Genomic DNA, 15,870 nt, shown 5'->3' on the forward strand with positions numbered 1-15,870 from the left:
GAGAGAGGGGGCATCCTTGTCTTGTCCTGCGGTGTAGTCTAAAATACTCAGATGTCGTCCTGTCCGTCCTTACACTAGCCTCCGGGGCCTGATATAGCAGTTTAACCCAGTCCACAAAGCCCTCTCCAAACCCAAACCGTCCCAGCACCTCCCATAAATAGTCCCACTCCACCCAGTCAAAAGCCTTTTCAGCATCCATTGCTACCACTACCTCCACCTCTCTGCCCTCCGGGGCATCATAATCACATTGAGTAGCCTTCTTAGATTGGCTGCCAGTTGTCTGCCCTTAACAGACCCTGTTAGATCCTCCACAATCACGTCCGGTACGCAATCTTCGATTCTGGACACCAGGATCTTGGCCAGCAGTTTAGCATCCACATTAATCAGGGAGATTGGCCAATAGGACCCACAAGCTTCCGGATCCTTATACCGTTTTAATAGCAGCGAGATGGTGGCTTGCGACATCGTCGGGGGTAGCACCCCATTGTCCCTCGCCTCGTTAAACACTGAAGCAGTTCAGGCTCCTTCATTAAATGTTTTTAAGGTAAAGATAGATAGTTTTTTGAAGAATAAAGGGATTAAGAGTTATGGTGTTCGGGCCGGAAAGTGGAGCTGAGTCCACAAAAGATCAGCCATGATCTCACTGAATGGAGGAGCAGGCTCGAGGGGCCAGATGGCCTACTCCTGCTCCTAGTTCTTATGTTCTTATGTTCTAACCAGCACCGGCCCCACTATACCCGATGACTTTTTGCAGAACTCCACTGGATACCCGTCCGGCCCCAGGGCTTTACCCGACTGCATGACCTTCAGGCCCCCCATTACTACTTCAGCTCTAATCGGGGCCCCCAGCCCCTCTACCATCCCCCTGCCCACCTTTGGGAAGGTCAGCCCATCCAAGAAGCGCCTCATCTCCTCTGGCCCCGTGGGTTCCGAGGTATACAGCTTATTGTAAAAGTCCCTGAATACCCTGTTCAATCCTGCTCGGTCTCTAACCCGGTTCCCTGCCCCGTCCACTACCGTCCCTATTTCCCAGGCCGCCTCCCTCTTCCTAAGTTGCTGTGCAAGCATTCTGCTGGCTTTCTCCCATACTCATACAACGCACCCCTGGCCTTTCTGAGCTGCTCTACAGCCTTCCCAGTTGATAGCGCCCCCAGCTCCGTCTGCAGTCTCCGTCATTCCCTAAGTAGCTCTGCCCTCGGGGACTCCGCATATTCCCTATCCGTCCGTATCATCTCCTGCACCAGTCTGTCCATCTCTGCCCTATCCGTTCTGTCCCTATGGGCTCGGATTTAGATCAGTTCCCCTCTCACCACTGCCTTCAGCGCCTCCCAGAGCACCGCTGCTGAGACTTCCCCTGTATCGTTGACCTGCAGGTAGTCCTGCATGCATTTCCCCACCCTCTCACACACCCTCTCATCTGCCCCCCCCCAATTTGTTCCATAAACCCTCTCAGTTCCCTTGCCATTGCCGGGACTCTGCCTGTTCTGGAGCATGACTGGTCCAGGTCGGGATCGAGGACTGTATTAAAGTCCCCACCCATAATCAACTTGTGCGAATCCAAGTCGGGGATTTTCCCCAGCAGCCTCTTGATGAAATCTACATCATCCCAGTTTGGAGCGTAAACATTCAAGCTTGCCCCGGACCATGAGAAATCTACCACCCCCATCCGCAACTGTGCTGTCCGTCTCAAATTTAACCCGTTTGTTAATCATGATCGCGACCCCTCTGGTCTTAGTGTCCAGCCCCGAATGAAAGACCTGGCTAACCCAGCCCTTCCGTAATCTAATCTGGTCCGCCACTTTCAAATGTGTCTCCTGCAGCAACATTACATCCTCTTGACCGGCCCGTTTAATCCTCTAACATGTGCCCCCCCCCCCCCCCCCCGTACGCAGATCAGCCATCCCCCTGCTTGGGCCCACCCCCTGCCCATGTGCTGCGCCTCCCCTGGTTCGCCTCTAGGCAGCACCCACCCCCGACCCCTCCCCTGTTACCTGGTTCAGTTCCCTCCCTCGTCAGCAGATCATCTTCTCCCCCACCCCCCCCCCCAGCAACAACCCCTTGTAACCTAATCCCTGCCATATACTGACTGTATACACACCCCCCACCTCGCTCCCATTGACTAGCTCAAAGCAGCTAGCCTGGTGGCTCTCAATTCCGGCGCCACCATGTCTCACACCTATTGTCCCCCCACTCCCCTCCTCCCCCGCCCATCAACACCACCTCCCCAGAACAGCCCTGTTCGAGCAATCGCTCTGGGACCGAAACAGAGAGAAAACAAACAAAGAACAAAGCTCACCTCCACAATAGTGCAATTCAAACTCTGCAATGAGGTAGGCGCTACCACCCACCCCCCTCCCAACATTCCCAGAAAAAAAAGCAAACCGAACCTGAACAGCCCCCCAGCACCCAACAACTTAACCTTTAACTATAACTTTGGCTTTAACTTTAAAACTTTCAAACAGGCAAACACAAACACAAGGACACCCCCAATTTTAAGTAAAAGAGCATGCCGAACGACATCGCTAACACGAAGGGCAATCTGCGAACAAATGCAAACATCCCTTAATACACTCTAACTTGAGTCCATGGGTCCTCAGTTCGGCACCAGTCCATGCCCCTTAGCGAAGTCCATCGCTTCCTCCGGGTCGTCAAAATAATGTTGCTGTTCCCGGTATGTGACCCAAAGCTGCGCCAGGAAAAGTAGCCCGAACTTGACCTTTTTAAACAGGATCTCTTTAATTTATCTGCCTCGCCTGCACTCTGTGTGCCCTGTCCAGCTCCAATGGATGCAGGAAGAAATCATCCCCCACCAGCTTCTGCAGCATGTCTGCCACAAATGCCATGGCATCCACTCCCTCGGCCCCCTCCAGGAGCCCAATAATTTTCAGATTCTGCTGGCGAGACCTGTTTTCCAGGACCTCCAGCCTGTCCATCAGCCTTGCTTGCTGCTCCTACAACTTTCTAATTTCCACGTCCGCTACTATTTGGAAATCCGCCTGCTCTTCCACTGTCTTCTCCAGTGCCTGGACCCTCTTATCCTGAGCATCCAGCCTCTGGTCAAGTCGCTCCACCGCTTTCTGGAGCGGTTCCAAATTATCCCGCTTCAGTGTTGCGAAGCCCTCTTTCATGACCTGCAGCATGTTGCCAGTGCTGTCTGGACCGTTCGTTCCGTGGTCTGTTCATCGGCCATCTTCCCTCCCACTTGAGCTTCCACACCACCTTTGTTCAGCCCCTTCTTTGCCTGTTTTCGCTCTCTTCTGCTCCTTAAATCCATACAACTCTGTATGGATTCAGATCTAGAGTGCTATTGTTTTTCACTCCAGCGCTCAAAAGTTCAAAAAAGTCGGGGAAAAAGGTCTTAAAGTCTAACGGAGCGAGAGCTACCAAATGCGCGACTTACTCCCTCATAGCCGCCACCGGAAGTCTGGATCCTTTTTAAATTAAATGGATGCCTACCTCATTGTCTCCGTCAATCCCCCCCTTTACCATTGCATCCTCAAACATTTCCACCATCACGCGGCACCAACCTATCCTTGAACGTCTTATAAAACTCCACCGGGAACCCATTTGGCCCTAGTGGCATGCCTGACTGTATCTTCCCTATCGTTACCGGCACTATCTCCACCCACAATGGTTCCTCCAACACTGCCCTCTCCTCCTCTCCCACCTCCGGACACTCCAGTTGCTCCAGGAACTCCCTCATCTCCTACTCGTCCTCCGGCTCCGGTATATACACGCCCCTATAAAGGTCCTCAAACATATTATTCATCTTTCCTCCTAATGCACCCCTCACCACGCACAGTGGCGGCCTTTCGTTCGCTACCCTTTTCGCTGGATTCGTCTTTTGGTTTTTGACCTTCTATAAATGCCCAAACCTTCTCACGGCTTCTCACAAACAAATTTCCCCCCAAAACTGGGTGTAAAGGGCCTAAAAACGATTGCTCTGGCAGGAGCCACTGTACATGCGATCTCCACTTGCATGCCGCAACCCTTTGGTTGCTTTTTAAAAAGGAATATTCATTTACGGGATCTAGGCATCGCTGTGTAGGCCAGCTTTTATCACCCACCCTGATTGCCTTCAAGGAGGTGATGGTGAGCTGTCAACTTGAATCGCTTTAGTCCTGGTGGTATAAGTACACCCACAGTGAGGTTTATGTGCTGCAACATTGATTTGCACCCTTAATTCTATATTATCACCTCCTTGACTCTTTGGTTTAATCAGGTGTGGTTCCAGTTGGAGAATAAGTATTTAACATATTCAATATGACACTCTGTGGCAAATGCCAAATTAATCGCTCTTGAAAGCATTTGTAAAAATGTTTTAATTCTGCTTCATGTAAGATATTTGTTTGCTTGGAGTATGATTATTTATGTTTTGCATCTCATAATGGTGGGGCATAGTTCATAGTTCATAGAACATGGGACATGGTTCATTCTCCTTGATTCACCACACCGGTTGTATGACTCTGGGTGCTCCGGTGCAGAGGGATCTGGGTGTCTTCGTGCGTGAGACACAGAAAACTAGCATGCAGGCACAGCAGGTAACAAAGAAAGCGAATGGAATGTTGGCATTAAAAACTAAAGTAATAGCGTATAATGGTATGGACGTATCGCTGCAACCACACAAGGCATTGGTGAGACTGCACCAGGAGTATTGTGCAGTTTTGGTCCCCTTATTTGAGGAAGGATAATAATAATAATCACTTATTGGCGCAAGTAGGCTTCAATGAAGTTACTGGGGAAAGCCCCTAGTCGCCACATTCTGGTATCTGTTCGGAGAGGCTGGAACAGGAATTGAACCCGCGCTGCTGGTCATGTTCTGCATTACAAGCCAGCTGTCTTAGCCCACTGTGCTAAACCAGCCACCAGGATGTAGTGGCATTGGAGGTAGTTCAGAGGAGGTTCACTAGATTGATTCCAGAGATGAAGGGTTTGTCGTATGAAGATTGAGACGTTTAGGCCTATACTCTCTAGAATTTAGAAGAATGAGGGGAGATCAAATTGAGGTATATAAGATGATAAAAGGTATGGATAAAGTAGACGTGGAATGGATGCTTCCTCTTTGTGGGGCATTCTAGGACGAGAGGTCACAGTCTCAGGATAAGGGTTAGCAAATTTAAAACAGAAATGAAGAGAAACTGCTTCTCCCAAAGTGTCGTGAGCCTGTGGAATTCGCCACCACAGAATGCGGTGAATGCTGGGACAGTGGGTAAGTTTAAGGAGGAGTTAGATTTTTAATTAATAATGCGTTGAAGGGTTACAGAGAATGGGCAGGTCGGTGGAGTTGAGGCTATGATGAGATCAGCCATGATATTATTGAACGCTGGAGTAGGCTCGAGAGGCTAAATTGCCTTCTCCTGTTCCTAGTTCTTATGTTCTAAGGAATAACTATTCAGTCTAATTCCACCTACCAGCTCTTGTTCTGTAGCCCTGTACGTAGCATAACCGCAAGCACAAATCTGGTGTTTTGATTAATATGGGGATTTCTTGATTAATAAGGGGATCAGGGATTATGGGAAGAAGGCAGGAGAATGAGGAACATAGCCATGATTGAATAGCGGAGCAGACCCGATGGGCCAAATGACCTAATTATGGTCCTATATCTTGTAGTTATGACCATGGTTTTTGAAGGGGTGAAGGTTATTATTGTTCACCAAATCTTGTTTTCTGTAAACCATTGGACATCAAATCAGACTGATAATCTTGGCTGTTTTCTTTTCACCACTGTGACTTAAAGCATGAACATTAATTGCAGCACCTAAGGGCATCATTGCAATTTACTGCATTTAAGTGTTTATATGTGTTTTCCTGTGGCGTATACATGCGGAGACTTGGAGGCCCATCAGGTTATGAATTTTACTATATGTTGCATGGACTCAGTCAGAAGACATAAGTCATGTCAAGTAATTACAGTTCTGCAATAGACAGCTAAAAGATGTCTTTTTCAGAAAAGAGTAATTTACTGAAAATTTGGAACTGATAAATTTCATTGGCATCAAAAGCTTTATTTAACTAGTTGGTTGTCAACTTTATTAACACACTACTTTTATTACAATTATAGAATGTCGTTTTCAACTTGGTAATTACAATTTATATGAAGTGTATATGCCGTTTTATGTTCTGAATAAACAATCCGACTAAAGGAAAATTCTTATCCAAGATTTTTAACCTTTTTCTTCTGCGTTAAAGGCACAATATATGATGTTTGTTGATGGTAGTTTTGGTTTGCATTTGTTTCTTTAGGTTTGCATATCATTTGCGACAATGGCAGATCGAGGGTACAGGTATTAGCAGTCATTTAAAAGCACTTAGTGATAAGCAGTCTTTACCATTACGAATTGTTTGTCAACCAGCTGGGCTGCCTGATAAGGTAATTAAAATTATGTGAAATGCTGCTAAGAATATTTCATTCATTCTTTCTCTATCCCCATTTTTATAATATTCCAATAAATTTGCATTTTTGTGAATTTGTTACGTTTACTATGGAACATAAATAATGGAAATTGCAGAATTAATCAACACTACAAATTATGAAAATGGGAGCGAAGAACAGAATATTCTGGAAATGCAAATCAAATTTGCCAGCACCCATTAAAAGAAAACAGTAGTTTCTTTCCTAACTGTAGATACAAACCAAACTGGCAAAGTACCAAGTTGATGAAAAATTGTCAAATAAATCCAGCCTTGAACATATTGTGCTGTATATAGCAAACATTTGCTTTAGTAAAATATGACCTTAATCTTGACAGCGCAAAATAAAACACGAGTTCCAAGTTATTGCTTTGCATCTCCACTTTCTCAAGTAGTATGACAGAATTGGTTTGTATGGGGTGAATGAGAGGAAGAGTATTGAACATATGCACATACAAATTAGGAGGAGGGGCCAGCCACCCTGCCTGCTCTGCCGTTCAGTAAGATCATGGCTGATCTGATTGTAACCTCAACTCCACATTCCTATTCACCCCTGATAACCTTTCACCTCTTTGCTTGTCAAGAGTCTTCTCTACCTCTGCCATATAAATATTTAAGACTGCTTCCACTGCCATTTGAGGAAGAGAGTTCCAAAGACTCATGGCCCTTAAGAAAATGTTTTTATTCTCATCTGTGTTAAATGGGCGACCCTTTATTTTTAATAGCATCCTTTCCACATCACCCTGCAAGACCCCTCAGGATCCTCCTGTATGTTTCAGTGAAGCACAACCTCTCCGCTTTTGTATTCAATTCTCCTTGCAATAAAAATAACATTCTACTAACTTTCGTATTACGTGCTGTATCTGCATAGCAACCTTTTGCGTTTAAATGTACAAGGACACACACATCCCTCTGCATCATGGAGCTCTGTAATCTCTCACCATTTAGATAATGCCCTTTTTTATTCTTCCTGCCAAAATTGACAATTTCCCATTTACCCATACTATATTCCATTTACCAGATATTTGCCCACACACTTAACCTAACCATAATCCCTTTGTAGTGTCTCTTCCTCTCCCCATCACTATTTATTTTCCTACCTATCTGTCACTAACTGTATATGATTTTCTATTTGTATTTGATGTAAGCTTCCTTTTCTTTTGAATGTATCTTGACAAATAGAAGCTTTGCATGGAAATTTTCATTTTTCTCCACACATTTGGAGATTCCTACACTGCATTTGTTTCTTCATTTTGTTACAATAATTCAGTCTTTGCTGCTGTATTATCCATCAGGAAGCTGAAATATAATAGCAGACGGTCTTGTAAGGAGCAGGACATGGGTCACAATTGTTTAACCAGTTTCAATATTGAGACATACTCTTTCAAAAGATAGTGTGCCCCATGGTTACTTTCTGTTTCGGATATCTGATTCCCGTTGGAAAAAATTAGGAAGACTGTATAAAAGGCAGGTTGCTTTGCTTTGTATTTGGCTTGTTGCTCTCCATGCATAAAATTTTTCTTCTTTGCTATAGCCATTAGTTTTGCACAAACTGGCATGTTTGGATTTGCATAGTTAACAAATATTTGCATTAATAATAAATAATAATAAAAATAAATTGCTTATTGTCACAAATAGGTTTCAAATGAAGTTACTGTGAAAAGCACCTAGTCGCCACATTCCGGCGCCTGTTCAGGGAGGCTGTTACGGGCTGTTATTAGTTGGCTAATAAAAAAAAATTGTAAAATGTTTCGGGTTTGGCTGATAATCTTCTGCACAATGATGTTTGGTAATCTTTCAAAATGTTCTGAATAAAACCATCATGATTTCATAATGTGTTAACTTTAGTGCAGATTAGTTTACATCTAATAGAACAAGGAAGATATCACTTTTGAAATTTGGGTTGTTGATTATGATCTCAAATTCTTAAATCAAAACATAATTTTGTTTTCTTGATTGAACAGTGAATAGAAGTGCCACTGGTGTCTTAATAGATAGTGGACAGCATCTGATGGTAGCAACCATTGGGTAGATTCAGCATTGGCAATGGTCGGTTCCTCACAGGCAAATACCAACACTGGGTAATGGTAATCCTCAGCCATTTTTATTAACTCATCCTGTCCATCAGAGAAGCAAAGTTGCTGTTCCGGATCCAGTGTTGACTATTGTTTGGAATAATTAGTGACAGCATTGAAGGGCCTAAGTTATGGTTATGTTAGGGCAATCTCTTTCCTTAATTTACGTATTGCTTTTTTTTTTCATTCAATAGGTTCCTTGGTTATGACTGTTCAATTATTGTTTGGATCCAATTTTTAAATATATATATATATATATTTTTTTTTATTATTGGTCCCAGCATTAATTGCATATTCATACTTAATTCATTGCAAGCGCATTAAATCAAATTGGTCTGAACTAAAATTGCTGTGCAGATGCAGATTCATTTCTTCCTACCCCGACTTCACAGTATTCTGTTGTCAAATAGGTTGATGATGCAATTAATTCTATCTAGAATGGTTTTTGTCTGGAAATAAATGCATAATTAGATGTTTCGGAAATAAATATTCCAAAATGTAATTAAATTAATTTCATTTTCACTACTAGATGACAATTGAAATGTATCCCAGTGACCAAGTTGCAGACTTGCGCGCTGAAGTTACCCACTGGTACGAAAATCTACAAAAGGAACAAATGAGTCAGCAAGCTCAACTCCAAGAATTTGGCCAAAGCAGCCGACAGGGAGATTTTCCAGGTAAGCTAGTGGATGAAATGTATGTGTATATTTTTATATATAATATTATATTTATAATGTCAACCAGGTTTAAATGTACTAATGTCACTGCTTCCTCTGGGCTCCCAATTCTGATCTGGCAGTTCATTCTCTTCTGGCAGTTCATGCTCTTCATCCCTGGGAGGCCTGATTCCCTCTGCCTCCGAATTAGCTTTATCATCTCTCCTTGCCCAGTGACACCCCTCACCCCTCCCCAAGCCTTTATTCTGCACATGTTCTCTAGATCACTTTCTCAATCTCTAAATGCCCATTTTCATTCTTGTTTGCAAAAGTGCAGCTGCACCTTAAGCTCATGTCATTCTTTTCATTATTGTATTTTTCTACAATTCTTAGCTGTAGTTAATGCATTGATTCTGATTGTGTTGGGGGGGGGGGGGGACATAGGGCAAAAGCGATGAATGGAATATGACTTGTGGCAATCATTTATTTCACAAGTGACTTATTCAATCAATTCCAGTTATATGAGATACATTTAAACATTTTTCATGCAGTTTAATTGAGCTGTTGATTTGGATCAACTCAAATGCAAAGGAAGTTAATTTTGAATTTTCTGTGCTTTTTTTAGGAGGTCTTATGGGGCCTGTCAGAATGATTTCCTCAGGTCATGAGCTGACCACGGATTATGATGAGAAAACACTCCATGAACTTGGATTTAAAGATATGCAGGTACTTTGAATACTGATTTTTTTTTCCAATTGAAAAATAGGGCTGTGTTGTACAATTAGAAGCAATCAAGTCGAATGTATAGTTCCCGCAATGTTAATTCTGATAGGAGAAAGAAATCCTTTTTTTGCATGATTGTTCAATAGTACCTAACTTAATTGTGCTATTTTTCAGATGGTATTTGTATCACTGGGAGCCCCACGTAGGGAACGCAAGGGAGATGGCATTCAGTTGCCTGCATCTTGCCTTCCTCCGCCCCAAAAGGAAAATATTCCAATGCTTTTACTCCTTCAAGAACCACATCTCACAACCTTGTTTGACTTGCTTGAAATGCTGGCATCATTTAAACCACCTTCTGTAGATCAAGCTATGGAAGATAGTGAGGTAAAGCCTTTGAAAGCCATTAAATGTTTTTGGGTCATGATTGAAAGCCTCATGGTTATATCGTAGAGATACAAAAATGGCAAGGTGATTTGACTCAGAAAATTTCTTTAATAAACTGTTTAAAGTAATTTTTCCATTCTGTGTAGAGCTAGTGGTACCCTTATTTAATTCGGTCATCCACTGATGAGAAATGTTAGGTCCAGAGTTGGCAAATAAATACAAGTGGGTTAAAGTTGCCTTTTGCAATATTAACAGGAATGCATTAAATAGTTTGTGCTAAATAATGTTTTGAAGTGGCAAAACTCAGCAGCCCAGACTAATTAGTAGAATCATGTTCAAGGAGGCACTCTTTATTTTCCCCTTTCCCACTTCTCATCCAGCGAGCTCATGGAACCACATTTCATATCTCATCCCACAACCCCCTGCACCATCCTGCCCTCGACCCCCACCTGCCAAAACCTAATCTACCCAGTTCACTAAGGTGCTTTCTTCCCTAATTGAGATTTAAAAATGCAATTTGGGTAATCAATTCTATAACAACCCTTGAACTTGTTACTGTTTTGTATCATAGTCATATCTGACATTATACTAATTGGTGATAATGACAGAGAGTATTTACGATTTAGATCTGTCAGTTTGGGTGGGGCGTTGTTCATGAGCTATTAAATCTTGCAGCTAACAAGAGTTAAGGCAGAAAGGCATTGGGAATAGTTGCACACGCAGACGGCCACCAGCACATGTGCAGCTGTTCCTGACGCCATTATGATCGGAGTAGGAGTTTAGATTGGCATTTATTTCACTGTGGCTTATAGAACAACAATTCATTCTAGTTCCCAATCTGTGATGGGATCTCAATGCAATTTTATGTGTGTGCTTCCTAATTAAGCTAGATCCAGTGCATTAAGGATTGTGGAGGGATGCATTATCATGGGTTGCTCAGTATTTAATAATGGGATTCTCACATCCACAGAATAGTTACAGAGCAGAAGGTGGCCCTTCTTTCTTTTCAGGTAGCAATCCAATTCTATTTTGAATACCTCAATCAAATCTGCCTCCACTACCCTCTCAGGAAGTTTGTTGCACCCTCTAGGTGAAAATATTTTTCTTCCTATTACTTTTACTCCTTTTGCCAATTATTTTGAATCTGTACTCTCTAGTTTTTGATGCTCTTTTGAATGGGGACCGTTTCTCACTATTTACCCTGTCCATACCCCTCAGGATCTTGCCTAACCTCTCGAATTTGTTCTCTTAGCTGCAGTTACTTATTCCTGAAATTATTCTTGTGAAGCTCCCCTGTACTCTCTCTGATGCCGCCACAACCTTTCTCAAGTATGGCACCCAGAACTGGAAGCAGTACTCAGATGAGGCCTAACTAATGTCTTATACAAGTTCAATATGGCTTCCTTACTCTTGTGCACAATGCTCCATTAATAAAGCCTAAGATACTATATGCTTTATTAACTGCTCTCTCAACGTGCCCTGCCTCCTTCAATGATTTACACACGCCAAGATCCCTCTGTTCCTGTACCTCCTTTAGAGTTTTTCCCTTTTTTGTACTGCCTCTTTATATTCTTCTGCCAAAATGAATCACCTCACACTTCTCTACATTAAAGTTCATCTACCATTTGTTTGCCCAATCCTCTAACATGGCTATGTACTTTTGAAGTTCAAGACTATCCTCATCACAGTTCACGTGTCCAATCTTCATATCAACTGCAAATTTGAAGAATCATGCCCTGAGGTCCCAGGTTCGATCCCGGCTCTGCGTCACTGTCCGTTTGGAGTTTGCACATTCTCCCTGTGTTTGCATGGGTTTCGCCCCCACAACCCAAAGATGTACAAGTTAGGTGGATTGGCCACGCTAGAAAATTACCCCTTAATTGGGAAAAAATGATTTGGGTAGTCTAAATTTATATTTTTAAAAAAATCATGCCCTGAAAACCACAGTTTAGCTAATTAATATGCATTGGGAAGAGAAAGGGTCCCAACACTGACCCCTGGGTAATTCCACTACAAACCTCCCTCCAATCTGAAAAACAACTATTTATCACGTTTCTATCTCCTGCCACTCGACCTTTTTCTTATCCAAATTCCCACATCCCCTTTTATTCCATGAGCTAGAATTTTGCTCACTTGCTCACAAGTCTGCTGTGTGGCACTGTCAAATGCCTTTTGAAAATCCATATACTTCACATCAACAATTGCTAACAGCACGGTCTTCACATGCTTTGGAGTGCTCACTCTGCAACATGCCATTTTTGACTCTGTGGCTTCTGGCTGGGCAGGGGTCACTTCCAGAGGAGTTAGCAGGACCAGGTAGGTCTGATCCTTGACTTGGGGGGGGGGGGGGGGGGGGGGGGGGGGGGGGGGGGGGGAGGGGGGTTTGGTTGGTTCAGAAAGAGCAAGAGAGCACACAAAAATTGTAATGAAGGCACTTGCCTTTTGATTGGTAGCTCAGAATTAAATCCGCAAATAAGGTGAAGTACGCTAACATTTAAAATGCCAACATGCTTCCTGGGCAGGTTACTTGTCAGTCACTTGTTCTGTCTCAGTAAAACCCACAGGTCGGCAGGCTGGAATCAACCTCATGGCAGGCATCTAACGTCCCCTCATATGCCCCCTGCCACTTGCACCCCAATCCATCTGCTCATTCATGCTAAAATTCCCCCCATGTCTGAATGGAATTATTGAGACTGTATCATCAGGAGGTTAGTCCAGGTATGAAGGGTTTAATTTAGGAGTTACTACATGCTGAAGTTAAAGCAATCAGTTGGTTATTGGATCCAATTGTTTAAGCACTTCAGTGCAAACTGTTCACAGGAATACTGTTGTATCTAGCTGCAGGTGATTAACCAATTTGATTTCTGAGGTTTCTGAGCTGTTTACAGGCAGGTTTGTTAATCACTTCAATCTGATTCGAGATCCAAATTCTGTGAAATGAACAGAGATTAAATGATTAATATATATTACATTATGAAAATCTGATCAAAGTCTTTCATTTCAGAGTCTCGTCACTGTTTCAAAGAATTGTCTAGAACTTGGGTGTAAAGGTTGTATTTAGTGTTGTGATGTGATGTTTGGATTTTTTGCTGAATGATTTGACTTTGTTGATTAATTAACTTGAAGTTAATATGGCCAAATCTTGATCTGTTGGTTTGTTGTGGTAATTTGTATCAGTCAGGAGAGAGGCAGAAATCCCACGTGTCATAATTAGTGGGTAAGTGTTAATTTGAGGTACATTTTTATATATGACATATGTAAGGTTTTGTCTGCTTGAGGAAAATGCCTTTATTCTGCAAACTTACTAGCATTAGTAAACATCTACAATTTGTGGTAGATGATGTGAAAGAAAAATGAGAGTTGCATTGATATATCAATTTATCACATCACTCAAAAATTTCTTCAAGAATTTCATATACAATTAATTATTTTGTTTTGTAGACAAACATAGCTTCTTTTTTACACCAAAGAATACCTTGCTAACATCAGTGAGATAAATAAGCAGTTCTTGTGTTTCTGGTATCACAAATTAAGAAATGGTGTCATAGAACATAGAACATAGTACAGCACAGAACAGGCCCTTCGGCCCTCAATGTTGTGCCGAGCCATGATCACCCTACTCAAACCCACGTATCCACCCTATACCCGTAACCCAACAACCCCCCCACCTTAACCTTACTTTTATTAGGACACTACGGCAATTTAGCATGGCCAATCCACCTAACCCGCACATCTTTGGACTGTGGGAGGAAACCGGAGCACCCGGAGGAAACCCACGCACACAGGGGGAGGACGTGCAGACTCCACACAGACAGTGACCCAGCCGGGAATCGAACCTGGGACCCTGGAGCTGTGAAGCATTTATGCTAACCACCATGCTACCCTGCTGCCCCCGTCCAGAACACAAGTAGAAATCTCTCCTTTTAAATAGTGTTATGGAATCTTGGCATTCATCAGAACGGGCCTTGATTTAACATCCCTAAGTTTTGCAGCTTATTACCGTACTGAGGTGTCACCCAAATTTATTCTCAACATCTTTAATTGGCCATCTGTACACACAACTTGAACCCTGTAGTGTGCTTCAAATGCAGTGAGAGATTGATCTGATGTGATTTGTAAATTTAAAAGAATGCCGTAATGGACATTTTTGCATAGTGAGCACCAATATGTAATCCAGACTAATAAAAAAATTTTGTTTTAAATAATCTACAAAACAAAGATACATTGTACACGGCCATAAGCATTCATATCACTCCTCACACAAATGTGACACTATACACCCACAGAGTTCCATGACATGCTCCTCTTTATCCATGCAGGGTAGGCTAGGAGTGCTGTCCGATAACAACTTTCACCTTTGAGTTTCAGGGGTACAATTATCACCAGCAAGACACGCTTCTATGAAACCTCTCCCCCTCGGGTCACAATAGTCCTGAAGGTGTAGCCTTCCAGGGTTTATTTTCAACAAAGAAACCAATAACATCCCGGTTCACAGTTTGGCCGCTTCTGGTTTAAAAGAAGTACCTAGCTCGTCTCCAGGCTATTCACACAGCTTTCTAGGTTTCATAACTTTTTAGCCAGCTCACACGGTACCTCCAAGAGTTTCTGTCTCCTTTTCAGTCAAACAGGAAATTGACCTTTCTGAGAATAATTTGTTTTTCTCCCTGAAAGGATTCTCGGTTTATCTTTCTGTCTCCATCTGCTTTCCCTTTGTGTCCATATGTGTGCTGATCACCTTCACCCTCCAGCTGCTCTGCTTGTAGCTCTCCTTTGCATCTGCAGCATTCTTGTGTGTCTGGCTACATAGCACCTGTATCTTAAATTTCTTCATATTGATATTGCTTCCAGGTCAAGGATCACCTGGTCACATGACCAGTATTTCTTATTCTCACTGGAAAAGTACAATTGATCCCTTAACAATTAATGCAACTCATGTGCTTTAACCTTCTTAAAAAACAATTACAGATTCCACGGGCATTTTAAAGAAATTACAAGTTTTCCTTGCGGTACTGCTTCCAGATCAAACATTGTCATACTCAGCCCCTTGCAAAATAGAAAGTAGTAAAGGCTTCTTTCCATCAGTATTCTGATTACGGCAAGCGCTTAACATCATAAACACTTCAGCAAATAGTGTATTGCATTTTACTCAGGTAACAACAATGATACTTTGCATTTTACAAAGAATATTCATTACTAACATACAGTTTTACTCTGCAATTCCATAAACCTAATACGTTCACCAGGCTTTCAAACATTGTCACCATGCCTTTTTCTTTAAACTCTTGACAGGGCATCCACAATCACATTGTTTCTGCCTGCAATATGCACAATTTTTAGCGTAAATATCTGCAGCATCAAACTCCACCAAAACAACCTTTGGTTCTTGGCTCGGACCTTCAGGAATGTGGTCTGAAAAGATCAGTAACTTGTTTTTGCACTCTTTATGTTGCTTTCTTTTAAAACCTGTATTAGACTTTGTATAGTCAAGATCCTGAATTAGCATGTATGAGGGGTCCAAAAGGTTTTGAGTTTGTTTGGTCAGGTTAACGCTGTAAAGAATAAATTTGCTGATTGCTGGCAAGCCATCTGGGTTCTAGGTACTGGTGACTGTGAATTGAATG

At 42.5% G+C, this 15,870-nt stretch overlaps 1 protein-coding gene across 1 annotated transcript in view; it reads left to right on the plus strand.

Annotated features, from left to right (window-relative positions):
• Positions 1-15,870, plus strand: part of usp34 (ubiquitin specific peptidase 34) — a 347,321-nt gene that overhangs the window by 171,293 nt on the left and 160,158 nt on the right. The window contains 4 exon segments of the mRNA XM_038808956.1: positions 6,244-6,370; positions 9,016-9,163; positions 9,768-9,868; positions 10,040-10,249. Coding sequence (XP_038664884.1) covers positions 6,244-6,370; positions 9,016-9,163; positions 9,768-9,868; positions 10,040-10,249 — 586 coding nt within the window.

Source organism: Scyliorhinus canicula, chromosome 1 (genome assembly GCF_902713615.1).
Source record: "Scyliorhinus canicula chromosome 1, sScyCan1.1, whole genome shotgun sequence".
NCBI lineage: Eukaryota > Metazoa > Chordata > Chondrichthyes > Carcharhiniformes > Scyliorhinidae > Scyliorhinus > Scyliorhinus canicula.